Genomic DNA, 18,920 nt, shown 5'->3' on the forward strand with positions numbered 1-18,920 from the left:
TGACAGACGCTGAATACAAAGCATCTCGAACTATATTTAGAAGCCACACTAGTTCCAAGCTTGCTGGCATAGAGTTTACCAGGAAGGGCAGCCTGCACTGCTTTGTAAACACTAATAAGAAAGAATAAATATATTCAGTGTATTAACAGTCATAGTTAAAAACAAAATTACAAAGTATCATACAGTACCTAAATCTCCGTCTCCCCATGGCACTTCCAACCAATTGCAATTATAAATCCTACTCATTTCTTTCAATCTGAAAAATAAATAAATAAATGAACCTGCTCTTGTTAGTTGGGCCTGTTCTCAATACTCTCCAGCTATGTTTGGAAGGAGATCAGCAGCTCACTGTAACATGAACTTTCACCTTGCAGTAAACACAGCTCGGAAGATATGAGCATGTGGCAGTTGCCAGTTTCTTTTCTTATGCTAAAGGACAGTGGCCTTTTTTTTTTCCCCCATGTTTCTTTTTTTAATGTAACAAAAGTGCCAGCATCTGTGTATTTGCCTTCCAAGACAGCTTAACTTGAATTTCAACCCAAAAGAATCTCCTAGTGAGATCAAGAGAACCTTAAGCTGAGTAAGATTTGCAAAATGAACTCCTTTTTTAACCTCATGCAATTAGTTGGTATCCTCAAACATCATTATTAATGCATAGATTTCTAAGGGAAGCACTGCCAAATGTTTATAAGTCATTTTCCTATTTTCTTAGAAAAGAAAGAAGCAGAGATATTCTGAACATGTTGGAAATGCTGCTTGATTTGCTCAGTGGAATGGGTTTGTATTTTAGCAGTTCACTATTCCCTATTATGTTCTTAACAATTCTTGGGCTATTAAACTGTTTTTAATAACTAATCTAAGCAGTGAAAGTATCAGTCCACCCCTAAGAATGGGGATTTGCAGTTCTGATTTTGATCCATTTCTGTCATTAACGTTATTTGCTTCCTATTTTCATATAACCTGCACTCCTCCACATTTACCTACAATTACCTGTAAGCCATTCCTGCATAAACGATCATAGCAGTAAAATACTAAGTAAAAATATTTTAGTAAAAGTCATTAGACGCAGTCATTCCATCCATTCAAGTGGCGTTTAGGTATTTCATTTCAGTATTTTAAATCATCATTGCTTTAATTTGACTTTATGTGTTATAACAATATATAAATATGTATACACAAACATATAAATATACACATATAAAAAAATGAAACCTTGGTTGATTGACACCAATATTCTTTCCAGTGCTTATCATCACATAGACTTTCAAAATGTGGGGATTTCATTCCAACTGCAAAAGCCAGCAATATCCTATTCCTGAAAACCACACAAAACAAAACTTCTTTCCTCACACAGTTCTGTTTGTCCACCTACATGACATGAATGCACATTATTCTTGCCATTCTGGTGCTATATTCACTGAATTAGTATTCAGATTATTTTATGTCTCCATATCTAGTAGGATCTTGCAACCTGAACATAATATTTAATAATTGTATATTGCCTGTTTAATAGTATTCTCCCAATACCATAAAAATACTTCAAAGCCCTTATTTAATCCACCTTCATAGCATCATCCATTCACAGTATTTTATAACTATGGAACTATAACTATTTGGTTCCTATAACTAGGAACCAAAAGATGGAATTTTAAGGCTCAAATTGTAAAACTGATATAATAGTTTTTTTTTCTTTTTTTCTCCAGAGTACTTACGTATTAGAGTGTACGTTGAAAGCATGGTTTAATTATAGTTATGAGAGCACCGAACTTCTGAAATTTCAGGCTTAGATAATAACCATGATCCACCAACAAACTTAGGTTAGATGGCTGCTTTTAAAACATGCAGGGGCCACAACAAAGACAAGGACAGAATTTTCTTTTAGGGATGGGGCATAAAGAAGTTAGCTCTTTTTTCTTGTGGATTCCTGCCCTTGGCTACATGCCTTCCAACCTTTGCAACATACAAGAATATAGAGGGTGTATTTCTTCTTTATATAAACTTAAACCTAATGCATTCTCAGAACACCATCAATCTTGCACAGCAAGGAAAGTAGGAGCTTTGTGGAAAAGTACAGCAGGTGAATGTGTTGTCAAATACTGTTATCGGGCATTACAGGATCAAATCACTGTGGCCCAAGCAACATTGCTTCTAACAGTTCCTAAATCCTGAGCACTTGCTGTTGCAATTTAACAGAAACGCGAGCCACTACACTGTATTACAAGCCTCAAAAAAAAAAAAAAAAGACAGGTGCCAACAGAAGCAACACTGCTACGTGAAGGCGATGATAGTGACGATGGCAGCAGCAGCAGCAGTTGTTGCTGCTGGCTCTGAGCCAGGCCTTGCACACCCAGGAAGAAACGTGTCAGGCCCCTTCTCCTGTCACATGAGAGCACAGTAACAACTCCCCTGCCCATTACTCACGCACAGTCTGTTTTTTCCGTCTTTTTGGAGGATCAACAACTGGCTGGATATTTTTCTGGACCAAAGTAGCTTGCAAACTCTGTGTGCCATAGCTAGAGCACGAAGATCTAAAATCACATTAACCTCTAAATCAGTAGATACTTTTAGACCCACAGCGGATTTGACTTAAGCATGTGGAGCAGCTGATGACATTGTAAGGCTAGTATTGTTTCCTTGGACTGTTATTAAAACAAGTTTTTCAACGGACTGCCAACTAGAAGCTGACAGAAGAGGAATACTGGCAATCTGAGCTGACCTGGGGCTTTGGAGCATTTCTGCCTGAAGTAATTTTGTTCATCAAGACCAGTCTCGGCCTTAAGCCAGACTGCCAGCAATTTTCCCCAGGCTGTGCTCATAGTCTCCGTATTTTCCCAGTTTGCCAGACTGCATGCAGCGTGTGGTGTAATTCCTAACTACAGAGGCCGTAGCTCACTGGCCAGCAAAGCTGGGGCCAGTGTGTGCTGATTTTTGCCACATCCAGGAGATTTTGCTCAAATAGCCTGGTTACGGACCCTCGTGCCAGTAGGCTAAAAAGCTTTTCATAACCTGGCTCTATTTTTTTTCCCTTCTACTAAATCTTGACGTTGACATATGCCTCCTGCCACCCCATCACTTTTAGCCTATTTTCCAATCTGTGTATTTCGTGCATTGCTGTATGACTTCCTCTTCCTTCATTCTGCTAGGGTGCCTGGAGAACAAAATCAGGATTCAGTAACTCTCACAGACGGGAACAGAGAGGGAAGAAAAGTGCCTCCTTCAGATTTAGTATTAGATATACTTGTTATTCAAGTGAACTGCAACAAACAGAAGCATCAATTGCAACAGCAGTCTCCTGGTACTTCAGGCGTCAGTCAATAAGTACATACACCCTGCTGGTCGGTCACAAGGAGGCTGTAAGTAGCTGAACCATGTTACGATAAAATCTTCAGAAAAATTTACTTTCCATATTTTGCTGTGATTTTGAACTTTCCAAAACTTGGCTAACTGCGGCTAATACGTTTTAAGATTAGCAAAGGAACCCTAACCCTCAAGGAGCAGCTAATGATAACAGTGGTAGACAAAACATTTGTAAAATTTTAGTCTGATGAACAAAGTTGTTTTTTGGGGGAACTGCTGACTTAACTAGCTGAAATGTTCATAAATAACAGTTACTGTCAGGAAATCTTAGCCCAAATGGTGAACAGTACCATTGCATTCAAACAGCTACTTGGGAAGCTATGGTAATTGTTGCTTTAATTCTTGAATATTGCTTAATTCTAGAACTGTCAGTATTGGACTTTAGCAAAGGTATTTCTGTAACATATAGCTATGTTTTACATGGTAAATTCATAATTATGCACAACATTATCAACTCTCTCTTTCCTGTCTCCTGTCCCTTTAATACTCTTATTTTCCTTGAGTATTTTAACATCTCCACTTTTGAAACACTTAAATTTGATATATGATAAACAATACCATTTTTTTGTATTTGTTTTCCCACCCTCACACAGCCTTAGGATGTGGTCAATATTAATTATGACCATGATAACCATTACAAAAAAAAAGTCCTGTTAGACTCTCATGATTACTCAAAGCTCCCTTTTACACATTTGTTTTATGAAAAAAAGGAAAAAAAAAGGAAAATGTGGCTCAGACAATAGCAGTCCTAAGCACTTATTTTATAATACAGTTTGTTCTTCATTGCTCAAACTGCCTGTGTGCAGTAACTTAATTATCTCATAAGTACTTTTCTTTGCAAACCCTTAGAATTATAACTTTGTCCTTAGTATCTCAGTTCAGGACACAATAATTCTGTCACTTGTAGTTCTTCCATTGCCTCCTGCTTCTGTTACCTATAAACTGCTCTTTATATAAAAAGTTACTCCTCCCCCTCCTTTCATTCTCTTAATTTTCTGTTGTAAACAATTAGCCTTCAGTATCCAGTTACCTTGTGTCCTGACAGCAAAAGTCAGGGTAAGTCAAGCCTTAAACACTGCCATAAAACAAATAAGACAGATAAACAAGAAAGGGTATTTTAGATCACCTGGTAAGAGTACAGAAAAAAAATAATAATAAAATATTCTCAACACCCTTGAGTTAACCCATGCAAGAAAGCAGAGTGCCTTTATCATAAACATACATTTATATTAGCTGAAACAAACAACAACAGTTTAGACCTAGAACATGGTAAATTGGGTCAGGTTAGCATGTTTCAGTACACAGTTTCTGAAATGGCTGCTGTACTAACCTTGGCTGGTCAGAATACCCCAGCTAGCTTTTCGTTTCGCAGGACACTCCCCTATACTTTCTAGGCGTCTTTTGGGGAGATTGTGGCTCCTCTGAACAGCAGTGCTTGTTGTCATTGTTTGTTTCTGGAGGGAAGTCTGGCTGTCATTGCTGCAGGTATTCCGGTCTGACGAACATCCACAAATGGATTTCTACTACCTTTTTTCCTCCTTTCGTTTTTTCACAAAGGCTCTTGTACTTACTGTAGAATAGCTACAACACTGAAATCCATTCAGTAACATTTACTAGCTTGGACTAGTGGGTACGTAGCGGGGGAAGGGAAGGATTGCTCTAGCATTTTCTATTTTTAAAGCAGAGAAAGAATCAGCTTAGCTACAGCATGAGTCTTAACTGTTTACACAATTTAAAAGGAAAGAATGTGTTAATTTTTCAATAACTACATCAAAAAAGAAACATTGTTAAAGCATAAGTATTCAGTGCTTTGTTTCTTGAATAACAAGCAATCTAAAACAGGAAAAATAAATCTGTTTTTATCACACTGTCAAATCTTATAGTAAGAGATAGAAACAGTAATTATTACTGCAGCAGGCCTTGCTCCTATGTAATTTGCAGTTAAGAGAGAGATTTTGGAATCCAGAAGAAGCTATGAAATTATAAAACACTTCTGGTTTGTTTATTTGTTTGTTTTTCTCAAGTAGGGGAGAAGGTATCCTACAGATGTCAACCAGAAACTATGTCTTTAATTTAAAAAAAAAATGGTTTCACTACAAAAAAGACTTCACTGGTTAACCTGAATGGGTCTGATCCCATTATGAAAGTAAGGCTGCAGTCTTGTCATGAGAAGCAAAAGCTGCTATTTCTTAAAAAATAATGAAAACAAGGACAACCAACTACTAGTATCATTTTTTTTGGTTATTATGTATCATACTGATACTGCACAACAGAAATCTGCAAGGAGAAGCAATCCACAATAAAATTCCAGCATGCTATTTTTTTATGATAATAACAAAGATTAAATGATTTCTAAGTGATTTATTTCTAATAGTAACAAGTTGTGCTGCCTTTACTTCTGCATCCCCACCCCCTAACACTTCCTTCACTAACTTTTTCTACTAATACAAAAACTAGCCATCTGTAAACTTTATAGAAGGAAATTAACATTACTGGGGTTTGCTGGTACTGTTCTTTTCAGGTACTTGACAAAAATGAATCCCTAAGATACTGGAATAATACAAACGTATTTCATGAGATTTTCTAGATCCTTCTTGTTTTTCTTTAAGAGAAAATCAGAAGCAAGTTTATAGTTGGGTGGGGTGAGGGGATGAAGAAAGAGCAGTCACAATTTTTTACCTTGAAATTACAGAACATGAGAACTGTCTTACTGGAACAGTATTACACTGTTTACAGAACAGAAGTAAGTGGGCTGCTTCTGTTCTCACAATAGAGAACAAAACTGTGCTCTCCCAGAGGTTATGCGCCTTTCAGAAAGTTATTTTCCTCAGATTTTATCTAGCTGAATCAGCCAGAATGTCTCACCAACTGAGATAAGCACCTCTATACATCCAGCAATCAGACTCTGCAAGTAAAAGCTGGAATAGAACTTTTGCAAAAGAGCATGGACATTATATATAACCTTAATACTAGAATTAGTTGTCAACTCATCGTATCTTCCTCAAGAAAATAAATATGGGAAAATACAGCAAATCAACCAGAAGCCTTACTAAGAACATGTATACACGTGTCTGTGTCAGGAAGATATCAGCACTATTTTCCAGGTGAGAAATAACTGATGACAATTTCTGTACTTGGCATGGCTCAGCGGCTCATCTCAGTTTTACATTTCCTTTGCATTTGGAATGGAATCCCAGCACTTTCAGGAGAAGGTGGTGAGGATTAGGATCAAGCAAAGCATCTGGCACTGCAGGGCAGGGATTGACAGTGGGCTGGGAAGACAAGACCTACATGTTTTTGTAGGAGTTTTGTGGGTGAAGTTGTCAGCTGACAATGAAGCTGGGTCCTTCAAGTGGAGTGCCACAAACAACATGGACGCAGGTCGTACTGCTTGCTTCCCACAGATATTCCAACCCCCACGTTATTATTCTCACCATCCACACAGGTGTGACCACGCAGTAGCAAGAAAAACAGCACATACACAGAAAGCTTTCATGGCTTCAGAGAAGACTCCCTGGAGAGTCAGCAGCACCTGCTCATTCTCCTCCACAAAACTGCATAAGAAGCAATATGCTATCAATGAAGGTAGACTACCCCAAAAATCTGCCAGCTTCAAAAGTATCTCTATTCCATAGACACTTGCCATTCCAACATAGTTTGAACACTTTGAAGGACATCAAAGCACAATAAAAATATATGCTGTTTCTTCATGCTTTAAAGTGGGCAAAGCTCTTCATATTCCTGGGCAAAAGCCATATCAAAACCGTACGTAAATAAACAGTATTTTTTTTTCCTTTGAAGTGAAAGCTAGACCAACATCAGAAATCAACTAGAAATGTATTAAAAATATAACTGTGATGTTGATATGAAGAAAAGATGGACATATACTTAAGACTGTGTGGTAAGACTGAAGAACCAGGTATTTCATTTCCACCCCTGACATGGAATTGCTATGTGATCTTGCTCAAGTCAGCCATCCATGCACTGTGTGCATCAGCTTCAAAATAAACATCTGTTCTCTCTCAGCCTCATTAAGTAATAAAACCACTACTACTACTTGAAATTACTCAGCTTTGGTACTCAGATTATGTTCTTCAGATTTTTTTATTTTTTTTTTGCTATTGAAGACAAACATTTCCAAAATCCGTTACAAAACCTGTAACAGAAATCTAAGTAGACACCCGTGTATGGAGAAAATATCATAGACCACTATTTTGCTGCCCTGGTACACGAGTAATTATGGACAGTATTCATATTATGTATATGTCCATTCGTATATTCATGTACCCATGGGAGCAATGCAGCTAACCATCCAAAAAACTGCAAGAGGAAGGGGCAGACACTACAGTTTCAAAATACGGAAACTGGAGGATTTTACTGATGAGTTTGGAATTCTGACTTAATTTAACTGACAGGCTTTGAATAAACCACTACGTTGCAGTTGACTTATAATTAGTGCTTTTATATCCCAATAGGCGAACTGTTAGAAGAAACTTCAAAGCTATTTCCTTCACAATGTTTTTATCCAGATTTTTATTTTAAAATAAAATTCAGTACAGTTTCAAACATTTCTATGCCAGCAAATAGCTCGGAGTTTACTCTACAGGGGTGAATTCCAGCGGGAATTCACTCTATTTTCAAGGCTATTCATAAGGCCATGCAGAGGCCACTACGATAACACACTAAAAGATGCTTAAATAAAAACAACAACCAAAAAAGAAAAAAAAGAATCCTTCCAACACACGATGAAGCCCAATGCAGTATAGTCTGAACTCCAATAACATCAATTTATCTTAAGAAGGATTGGAGAAAATTGCACTACTTTCAGATGTCACGGATTGGTGTTTTTTTGTATGCCACCCTCCTCAAGTAAGCCAACTAATGTGCCATTTAGCTTCACAAACTGTTTTGTACTTTTAGAATTGGTCACTCCACCTTTTTGGGCAGTATTGTCAGTGACTGCATGGAGCCTGCCACGTTATATCCTGGAACAGGACTAGAAACTGGCAGCAGCAGGACAGGAAAGGACTGGAACCCTCTTAACAACAACAAAAAAAAAAGATGATTGCATGTACTTGTGTATTTCATGGCCAATTCAATGATATAATTAGCAGTCAAGCAGAAGCTTAGGCATTACGCAGGTGTCACCAACCAGTCCTCTGTCCTCCACATCTTGACAATGCCAGCAGATAAGTAGATAATGTTTAAACGGTCGCTATTTTTTTAAGCAGAAAATGCTATTTTTCTATGCCGCTATAAAGAAAACCAACAATCCTACTACAGACTCCATTTTACAGTATTATAACTCTCTGTTAGTTGGAAATCCAAAACAAACCTGGGCTTCGGATATTGACAGAGAGCGTAAAGAGCCAAGGCATGACCAGTAGTCCACATGGGAATGGTACAGCGCACCTCAGAGTGAATCTTCAGGCAATTACCATGAGAGCCATAAAGAGAGAGATGAGGTCTATTGACAGAAAGACTAGACATAGCAAAAAGTAACATCCTCTAGTGCAACAGATGGAGCATGCCATAATGGATTTATGACCAGCCAGGCAGCGTTGCTGCAGTCACGAACAGAGCTCAGTACTTAGGCACGTAATGCATTCCCCCAAAGCCATCATCATCCAACCCTGGCAGAAGTTCACTCACTGCTTGCTTGCATTGCAAATGTTTGAGAACATCTCCTACAAGAGAAGAGTGTGAATAGCAGAACTCTGGCCATAATAAGTCTATGGGTGCGGGAAGGAACATCACCTTCAGGGAGCTATGCTATTTTGGTATCCCCATGGTGCCTATGCCTTGCTGCTGCTGTAAAAAAAGACCAAATACAGGTGGTGCATTTGAGCTTGCCCTAACCCAGTTCAGGAGCTTCCTCATGGCTTTGTTTTTTGAATAGTTGCCTGTAAGGCCTTGCAGGTAGATTCCTCTATCATTTGCTCCAGGATTATATTTTCATCTTACTGCTGTGCACCTTTAAAACCTGTGCCTGTTTTAAGCTACGTCGAAGTTCAAAGTTTCATTTGTACTTGTTTGTGGTTTGAAAGCTTATTATTCATCTCACCCAGAAAAATAAATCAATTGATGAAGGGAATTTCCATGTGAACTCAGAGTACACAAATCAAGCATGCCAATAGGATCTGTGATGGTGACAAGTTAAGGTTCACCTTCAGAAAAGACACGTATCAAAGAAGCACACATGAATGATACTGATTGTAATATACAGCCTTCGGTGATGGTCTTCCCAATAAGGTCCTAATGTACAAATACAGACAGGAATAAAATAAAACACAAAGGAATCTACGTGATAGGATAGCTCACTTCCCTTCAGGGAAGCAAGCATGCAAACAGGCCCCAGCAGATACATTCACTGGAACCTTTTGTAGCCTCAGAGATTTTCTTTAAGGTGGGGAAAGAGCCAGTGCTTGGCAACAATTGTGCTTGGTTTTTGCTGCTACAGACAGCTCAGAGCTCTGGTTGCATGAATTTCCATGCCAGTTTAGTTGCATCACATAGCCTTCACCAAAATGCCTTTAAAGTGTCAAAATTATGTTCTTCAGGGGAGAACGGTTCTGGTATCTTGTAGATGTTGGTGTGATTTGCTCCACTCTAAGCAAGTGTCTAGAATCTTGAGATTTATTTTTAAGTATGACTCTTCCTTGGCCGTTATTTGTCATACTAGGCAAAGTTATTCCACATGTAAGAGGGGATGACAAGCTCCATCAAAAAACTCCCTTCTGAACTTTTCAAAAAGAACATTCTCACTATCTTAAGCATTCTTACACCATTAGCTTACGTGCTGCATATGAAAAACAAATGCTAAATGTGGCGCCTTACACTGAGTGCTATGGTGAATAGGTATGCCATACAATATTCCTATCATTACTAAATGAATCTCTATTGTATCCAGGAAGCTATTAGAGGTCTTATACAGCTTTTATTAATAGAACTGTGATCTCTGTGGAATGCAAGTTGAGAAAATGCCTCGTGCCTATCTTCCCTACCTAACAACTGTTGCTGAGTGACATTATCAATTGCAACTTGTTAGAGTAGAATAATAGGAAGAATCTTCTCTAATCATTTGCTACAGGTCAAAAATCAAGCTTTCCAAATAGTGGATCTCTAACAGTGTAACATAGCATTATTTCCAATTTCCAAGTTGTATTTAGTGGACCTGGTTTCTTGGGTCTGCCCAAGCAGTGCTCAGCGTACAAGAAAAAGCAGGGTACAGCAGACTTTATACTAGTTACCAGTCTCATAATCCTGAAAGGAGATGGGGACTCCAGTCTTAAATGGCATAATCCTAGCAATTGGCTTAATTTAGGGTAACTAGGAATGTACTGGGCATTTCTACCATGCATGGCCATGGCAGATAAAGCAGAGAAGGGTAGCTTAGAACTTGCCATGTTCATTCAAGAGTATCAGGAGTAGACTTTTATTTTTTTAACCTATAAGAAACAAGAGCATATTCACCTCTACAGTTCTACAAAAATAGTATAATTAGCTTTGAGAAACTGTACTCAAACACTACAAATACAAATTCTGCTTTCAAGTAACTTTCAAATACAACTTAAAAATAGTATAGTTATGCATAAAGTGATAGTCAATGAATATTTTTGCCGAGTTGACATAATTAAAATTAGGATATTAAAGAATAAACATTTCATGTTGTCAGAAGTACTTAACCTCTGTACAGACCCCACATACCTGTGTAAGTACATGATTAGTTGTTTGTTGCTTACATTAACTTCTGCCAAGTTATTATTTTAAAAGAAAGTTCCTCCGAACACTTTGTGCTTGCAGCTAAAAGCACTTTGACAGCTACTGAGTATCAGTTTTAATTTTGATAAAATTAATTTCAGCCTAGAGAAGAGAAGGCTCTGGGGAGACCTTAGTGCGGCCTTTCAGTACCTAAAGGGGGCCTACAGAAAAGCTGGGGAGGGACTCTTTGTCAGGGAGTGGAGTGATGGGACAAGGGACAGTGGCTTTAAACTGAAAGAGGGTAGGTTTTGTTTAGATATTTGGAAGAAATTCTTTACTCGGAGGGTGGTGAGGCACTGGCACAGGGTGCCCAGAGAAGCTGTGGATGCCCCATCCCTGGAGGTGTTCAACGCCAGGCAGGATGGGACTTTGGGCAACCAGATCTAGTGGGAGGTGTCCCTGCCCATGGAAGGGGGTTGGAACTGGATGGGCTTTAAGGTCCCTTCCAACCCAAACCATTCGGTGATTCTATGAAAACAGAATATTTTGCCTTACACAGGTTTATGAATGGGAATTATAACTCCAACTTCTATTATATTATCTATATTAATCATGTTATGGATTCTTCCATATAAGCCAAGCTCTCAGCAGTATTTCCCAGTAGAGTTTATGTCTTACGGTCCCCAAAACATCTAACAATTAGTTATGTCTGAAGATTTGATGCATGTACTTTGAAACCACAGCCTACTACCTCATCCTAAAGCAAAGGAACTATAAAAGTCAGCTCAATCTCTAACTCAGCACTTGTATATATAGAGTACTTTCATGGTATGACCAGCTGGTTGGTATAGTAGGAAGAGCCTAAAGGTTGCTTTGATCTTTGGGTTTCTGTCAAGCAACAGATGTACAAAAGCCTGAGTTATTAACTCTTCACAGATCTGGAAATACTGCAAGAGAATTAATCTTACTGTGCGAGTCACTGTCACTGCAAATAGCCTATTAAGGAGTTAATTATACCCCAAATTAATCTGCAAGTAAGTTCATTTTTGTAGGTCAGTTTATAGGGCACAGAACTTTAAAACTGAATAAACATACATAAGCTATGACATTTTCCATAAAATGAATTAATAAAATTCTTTTTTATAGAATAATTAATAAATACATGTTCACTTTAACACAAAAGCTAGGTAAACAGAAAAGCTAGATAGACAGAAAAGCTAGGCATCATAATCTATTTATAGCACAGCTATAAGTGCCTGATTGCAAAGCACTTAGCTCTAAATAACTAATCAATCCCTTTCAATTCAATGGGGCAAGTATGTGTATATGAGTAAGTGTTTACAAGATCAGTGCCAAAGTAACTGATACAGTAAAATAATCCAGTAAATTGGACCTTCACAATAGAATGGATGCCTTTTTCATTTAAGTCTTTTATGCTAATAATACCACTGACTTCACCAGAGGCAAAAAAAAAAAAATACATTTTGATAGTTTATTAAGACACAGTGTTTAATCCACTTTAAACAAATGTAAAAGACTGCATAGTTCTGTCCTGCATTAGGTGCTATCCAGTGTTTTAATACTGAAAATACTGATGATAGACTATTATGTTTATTTTTTCTAAAATCTGTGGATGACACTGAACTGCAGGTGCTGCAACTGCTCAGAGGGAAACAGTTAAAAATAGATTTGAGTAAAATGGAGAAATTGCGTGAAGTTACCTGAAGGCAAGTATAAAGTATTATACTTAAAGGGGAAGAAGCAAATGCATAATACAGTGACACTGTTTTAACATGCGGTTTATAGTTGGCTACAATCCATAATACTATACTGTTGGGAAAAAAAAGCATCACCACAGGAGGTATTACATAGGGTATCACATATACTGCACGTGACATAAGTGTCCCACTTTTGTACAACCGATAGTTCCACTGGGTGCACCCATAAAGTGTCAGCTGGAACACTCCATTTAACATGTGGAATTAGACATGAATAATGATGTCTGTGAACTGTATATGCACTGGCACAAGTCCAAACAAGGCAACTACAGTAATTCCAGGTCTAGAAAACAAGACTTAAGAGAACAGACCAAGTGAAATCCTTTTTCCTTTGTTTTAGAAAAGACAAAAACTACAGAGGTGGGAACATGCATGCTAGTAGTCTTTAAATTTCATAGCTGGAGAAAAACTTATAAAAGCATTCATTATATAAGATTTACGTAGATCTCAGGTTAAGTGGGAAGCATTCTAGTGATGAGAATAGTAAAAATTGGCATCAGTTGCATAAGGACACTGCAGAAATCACTATTACTGAGCATTTTAGAAACAGGTTAAACAAATATTTACCAGGCAACCCTTGTATATTTGGTACTAGAGGGTCCAAATCACCTCTCAAGGTGCCTTTTAGACGTACAGAAGAAAAGTTTTACTCAGACTTAACATCTTCATAAACAAACTGTGTAATTTATAGTTAGTAGAGATTTTATACACACATTTCTGGTCTTATCTGATGCTGGACACTGATCTAGTTCTTATATTTCAATGCCACATAAACCATATAATAATTTAAAATTAACTATGGGCGTTGTCCCAATCCAGCTGTTCACATACATGTGAGATCTAAAGGATAAATTTAACACAGTAGACTGCAGAGAAAACAAGAGAGAAGATATTTCTGAAATCTGAAGGAAGAAAACATAATCTGTTTCACTTCTGTCTAGCAACAAGACTGCAACAGGGAGATGATACAGGTAAAGCTGTCTCCTTGTGTTCAACAAAGAAAAAGTCACAAAACTAAGGCAGTCAGCCAAGAAATGTGTGGTTCCTAGGCCTCAAATCCTGTATTGACCCATACACCTTCAGTATGATAAAATGAGTTCCATAAAGTACTAGTGCTCAGTACCTAAAATGTCCTCAATTATTAAAGCTTTGTAAAAAGCATGGCTTATTTTAATTCAAGAACTCCATTTGCTAAATATGGAATAATGCCTGTGGCTAGTAGCACATTTCCAAAGGCTCTTTTCTTCTTCAAAATTATAACACTCTATCCTAGCCAGCCTTTATAACAGCAAAAAGTAATTTTGTAATATTGCAAGCAAACTGAAAATATGAGCATTAGCAGGATTTTAAGAGTAACATAATCAAGTTAAAACTAGAAAATGAAAACTAACATTACCTCTAATGGGAGCTACTCCTAAGATACTATAAACTTCAATTAGGCAATGATAGGCTGTTTTTTTGTTTTGTGGGCAGGTTTCCTGCTGAGACTTCTCTGTTGCTTAATAAAAAACACGTAACAGGATCGGTAATCAGGTAGATATTCAGTATTTAATTTTATTATTTAATGGTTCGAGCTGTGGCTTCACATAACTTACTGAACATCTTCCAGATATTAGTTTGAACAGGATATTTTGTTCACGGTATTTTATAAACTCTATTAAGGTATCTCCATACTGTACTTCACAAACATAAACAAACCAAATACCACAACATGGTGTGAGCTAAGACAGTATCATGCTCCCTTCTACAAACACAGAGCAAAGATGCAGACAGGGTAAGAGAAAATCATGATCTTGAAGAGCCTTACTAGCATCTCAGAGAGCAAGGACCAATCCTGTTAATGATGACAAATGGCTGAATTTGTAGATTATGAAACATTAGCTGAACATGTGCTTAGAACTGTTCCAAAACTAGACACAAAGGTTGCAGGTAGGACAGTGAAAAATACAGTTTACACACAAAATAGTTGCATTAACTGTATTTTGTTTGTTTTTTAATAAACCAAACAGAAAAACAGAAACTCCACAGTATGTGTGAGCCTTTAAGATCAGTATAAATGTCTGCTACCTGAACAAAACAGCAACCTGCAAGAGTGACAGATTTTCATCTTTTGTATGGGCTGACTACTAGAAGGCCGAACATACATTTATTTGGCTACAATAGCTCAGACATCTGATGACTGACCTGGATTCAAAAGATGACATAGGGAAGACTATTTTGCTTTTCATCTTGATACATTTTATTCCTTTCCCTCTATTTTCCCCCCAGTCTTTTCCTTCCTTACTCAGATTTTGTGTCTGTCTTCACAGACTGATCCGCCTTAGAGCTAGAAGGAAGTTTTCTGACAAAAAGTTCTTCTCGATTTCAAGCAAGGGTTACCTACCACGTACTCTGTGAGTATTTTTGCCAGTGGGACAGATGGTCAGTCCTTTCCATCCCACTCTAGTGAACACATGTACATACATACACCCACACATACATCTATACATATATTCACACACAAGCACACATGCGTAATAGTTCAAATGATCTGATTAATATACTCAGATGTAAAAATCCTGGGTTTCAGAACTTTCTCTAAATCACGCAAAGACATGATATAAATACACCTCAAGTAAATGTTCTGCAAAGCAAGCTAGTTTCTTCTTTGTCCCAGTACTGAAGAAGGAAAAGATCTTCAGGTTTGTAGCTGTTTTTTGGCATATTTCTAGTTTTCCCCTTCACATTTAACTCACATTATTTCTAAGGTAACTCATGTTACCTAGAGATGAATGTGATAAAAGGCAAGACAAGTCTTCCTGTTTCATTGCCGAACTCAAACTTTCAGTCATCTCAGAACACAAGGAACAATCAAAGACAAATGAGGCAGCAGGGATCCCATGCTGAACAAAAGCACAGCTCAGTCAATTAAGAAAATAGATTTCTGTCTTCTGTGACCCAGAAAAAATATTGTATGAAAATGGTACTGGCTCACCAGAGATGAGCTTGTGGGAACAGTAATGCCCAGTTTTGCCAAAGTTCTGCTTGAGCAAACAGAAAAAGGAATTTTCACAAGAACTTTCAACCCAGTAAAATGTGATGGGTTTTCACACAGATGCCAAAAGCTCATTCTGACAAACATTAAGTTTCCTGATACATTCCAAGATGCTCATTCAAGATGCAGAAGGACTGTATCTTCCCCATCCCTCCAAGCGTTCAAGGCCAGGTTGGATGGGGCTTTGAGAAACCTGGTCTAGTGGGAGGTGTCCAGGCAGGGAGGGGTAGAATTAGATGATCTCTAAGGTCCCTTCCAACCCAAACCATTCTATGATTCTATGATTCAAATAAATTATAGGATAACTTTAACCTAATCAATAAATAATTCTCAGAACTATCTGGACTAGTTTCACTAGAGTGTTGCCAAATAATAATATGCCAAGTGTGGAAAATTTCACCCACATGTGGCTAACGTGGGGGCAACCTTAGAAGCAACTGGGAAAGAAAAGTATCTTGAATTGGGAAGTGTTTGGCAGCCTTAGGCATAGGCCGCTCTCCTAACAGGACATTGATTGTAATACTTCAGTTTTGTTCTGAACTTAATATTAATATGCAAAAAAATACTTCTACTACTAATAATAATTTGCTTAAAGAATCTAACAGTGTTCCTTCAGATTTTTCTTAAAAATACCAGAGAACTATAGAAAAAACCTCCTGCTACATAGCATTTGACAAACTGGATATAAAAGAGGCTAGCAGATAAGTAATTGCCTGAACATAATAAATAAATAAATAAATAATACTTTAAAAAACCCACAGCAACAAAGAACACAAACTTTAGTGATAAGATAGTAAATACAAATATACCTTGTCCTTGAGGAACTCCATAAAATTCAGCAGCTATCCTTGCTGCTTCCTTACGGTTCCCTTTCACAATGTAGAAGTGACTGAGTATAGCAAGGCTGATCTTCACAAAAAGTTTAAAACAAAAAAGGGAAAGTATAGTAAAGTAGACATTGGATAGCTGCTGGGCAAAAGGACGACTTTCTTCTATGACAGTCATTACTGCAGCAAAATCTCTCTCAGTGTTTGGGTAGGGCTCTCAAATGTGTTGATAAGATCATATGGCTCCAGCTACGCACTCTTGGGAACAACTGGTGCTGAGGAAAGAAAATATCAGCTGGTCATGATGCTTGCTGCTCAAAATATGAGGATTATTTATACTGTACATAGTATTGAGTTCACTACCACTCCTGCTGGCCTGGTGATATTCAAGTGGGACAGAATATAACAGACACAAGTTGCAAGAGCCTGGATTGTACTTGTTCCACTTAAAAGGTCTGTTTCATTCCAGATTCTGCATTTGTAATTCATTTATTTATCCTGTTTATACACGTTTAAAAAGACACTGTCAAAAGTATTATTATTATAAGCTACAATTTCATGTACTAAAACAGCTAACTCAGGTAAATAAGTCAGTTTCTGCTAAAATAAGTTCTTCTGCTTAAGTACAAGTGCTCTTTTATGTTAATTCATTTTATGTTTGGCTAACATTTTTCTTAAAAAAAAAGAGAATTACGTCAGTAAATACTTGAAATACACATTAATAAAGATACATAAATTTTAAAATAGACCAGCTTTGACAGCCTCTTGTTATTTTGTTCAGGCTGAATGAAAATCGCTAGTATGCATGGCTTACAGCATTATGAAAAAAAAAAAAAAAAAACACAACACAGTACTCAGAGCAGGTAAGAATCAAACTCTAACGTGTTTATAAATAAGATCTCAAAACATTTTAAATAAAGGCACTAGTAAATATACAGCATGGAAAATTTCTAGTGCTTCTGATACACATTTCATTGTGCTGTTTCATATTATTTTAAGCTAATGATATGGCAGGTTTTTTTCTTGGCCAGTTTTAGAAAGGGCAATCAAAGCTCCTCAGATTTTTTAAGAATTTGCTTATATACCATAAGCTTATTACTCATAGTTATCAGAAGTCACACACAAATTGTTCCATTAGTGTGAGTAATTACTAATGAGCAAATTACGGTGTCACAACATGACACAAACTGAGGAGCCACAGAACAGAACTAGATTTCTAAGTAAGCTATGGCCCTAAAATAATTGTGGCAGCATAGGTGAAGGTCCTATTTTAATTCCATTATACTTCCTATTAAAAAAAAGGAAATAGCATCTTTACTTATACCTTAAAATACTCTTGAAGAACTCTGTAATCTTAAAGTGAAACGCCCTTTCTATTCTACTCTGGATTCTCTTGTTTGATAGTCAAAAAAAAAAAAATTTAGAATGTTGGCAACTGTCCATGAGGAACAGTGGGTACGATCCAAATGTCACTGCATCCAAAGATCCCCCTGCCTTTAATGAATAGCATAGCAGAAATTAACAATATTATACAAAATCATATTTCTAAAGGAAAAGTGGAAAAAAGAAAAAAAAAACAAAAAAAAACCACTCATCACCTGGCTCCAGGAGTAATTTATTACATTAAGAAACTGTAATGTTTTCTGAAAACTACATTCAAATAAAACTTTCTAAGTGAAGAAAAGACAATGATAAAAGAAAAGAAAGTGTGCTTAGAAATAAATACCAGGATTTTTAGCAGACAGGAACTAGACTGTGCTTATCTTGAGAGAAGCAGACATTCAGTCTTTTTCCTTGAAAAAATAATAATTAATCTACATAGAAGTCAAAACAGTAACTAGAAAAGGCAATAAAAAGGCAGTTTACCTTGTAAACTATATTAGTCTGTGAAAAAATATATACATTTTCTCTTACATTTTGTTTATAGACATTTTCTCATCTAGCTAGAATAGGAACTGGTCTCCTCATACCATAGTTAGAAGTAAAAGTGAGTACTTAAAATGCCAAATGAAAATCCCTTTTTATATTTGGCACATTGTTATCTGACACTGAATTGAGGTGTCATGTTTTCCATAAGGATAAATAGGCATTATGTTCTGAGGCAGCACTGCCAATTTCCTTTTCAATCATTAATAGAAATGGTGTTTTCCTTAGTAACCTATGCAGTATTGGAATTTCAGACTTCCATATTTCTATGTGTATTACTGAGCCTAACTCAATCAG

General features: G+C 37.0%; 1 protein-coding gene and 1 long non-coding RNA gene across 4 annotated transcripts in view; one reads left to right on the forward strand and one right to left on the reverse strand.

Moving 5' to 3' along the window:
• LOC106041775 (uncharacterized) overlaps positions 1-15,110 on the forward strand; it is a 26,354-nt gene extending 11,244 nt beyond the window's left edge. The window contains exons 3-5 of the long non-coding RNA XR_007158225.2: positions 713-777; positions 3,144-3,353; positions 6,803-15,110. This is a non-coding gene — a long non-coding RNA (uncharacterized lncRNA). The remainder of the gene's footprint in view (positions 1-712; positions 778-3,143; positions 3,354-6,802) is intronic.
• Positions 1-18,920, reverse strand: part of ASB5 (ankyrin repeat and SOCS box containing 5) — a 28,365-nt gene that overhangs the window by 9,045 nt on the left and 400 nt on the right. Inside the window, exon 2 of one of the 3 annotated variants that reach the window (XM_013190348.3) lies at positions 16,680-16,972. In XM_013190348.3, coding sequence (XP_013045802.1) covers positions 16,680-16,875 — 196 coding nt within the window. In that variant the 5' untranslated portion in view covers positions 16,876-16,972. Of the gene's footprint in view, positions 1-188; positions 257-4,687; positions 5,215-16,679; positions 16,973-18,920 lie in introns of those variants that run through there. The other 2 variants (XM_048047772.2, XM_048047774.2) reach the window with 2 other exon arrangements.

Source organism: Anser cygnoides, chromosome 4 (genome assembly GCF_040182565.1).
Source record: "Anser cygnoides isolate HZ-2024a breed goose chromosome 4, Taihu_goose_T2T_genome, whole genome shotgun sequence".
NCBI classification, from domain to species: domain Eukaryota; kingdom Metazoa; phylum Chordata; class Aves; order Anseriformes; family Anatidae; genus Anser; species Anser cygnoides.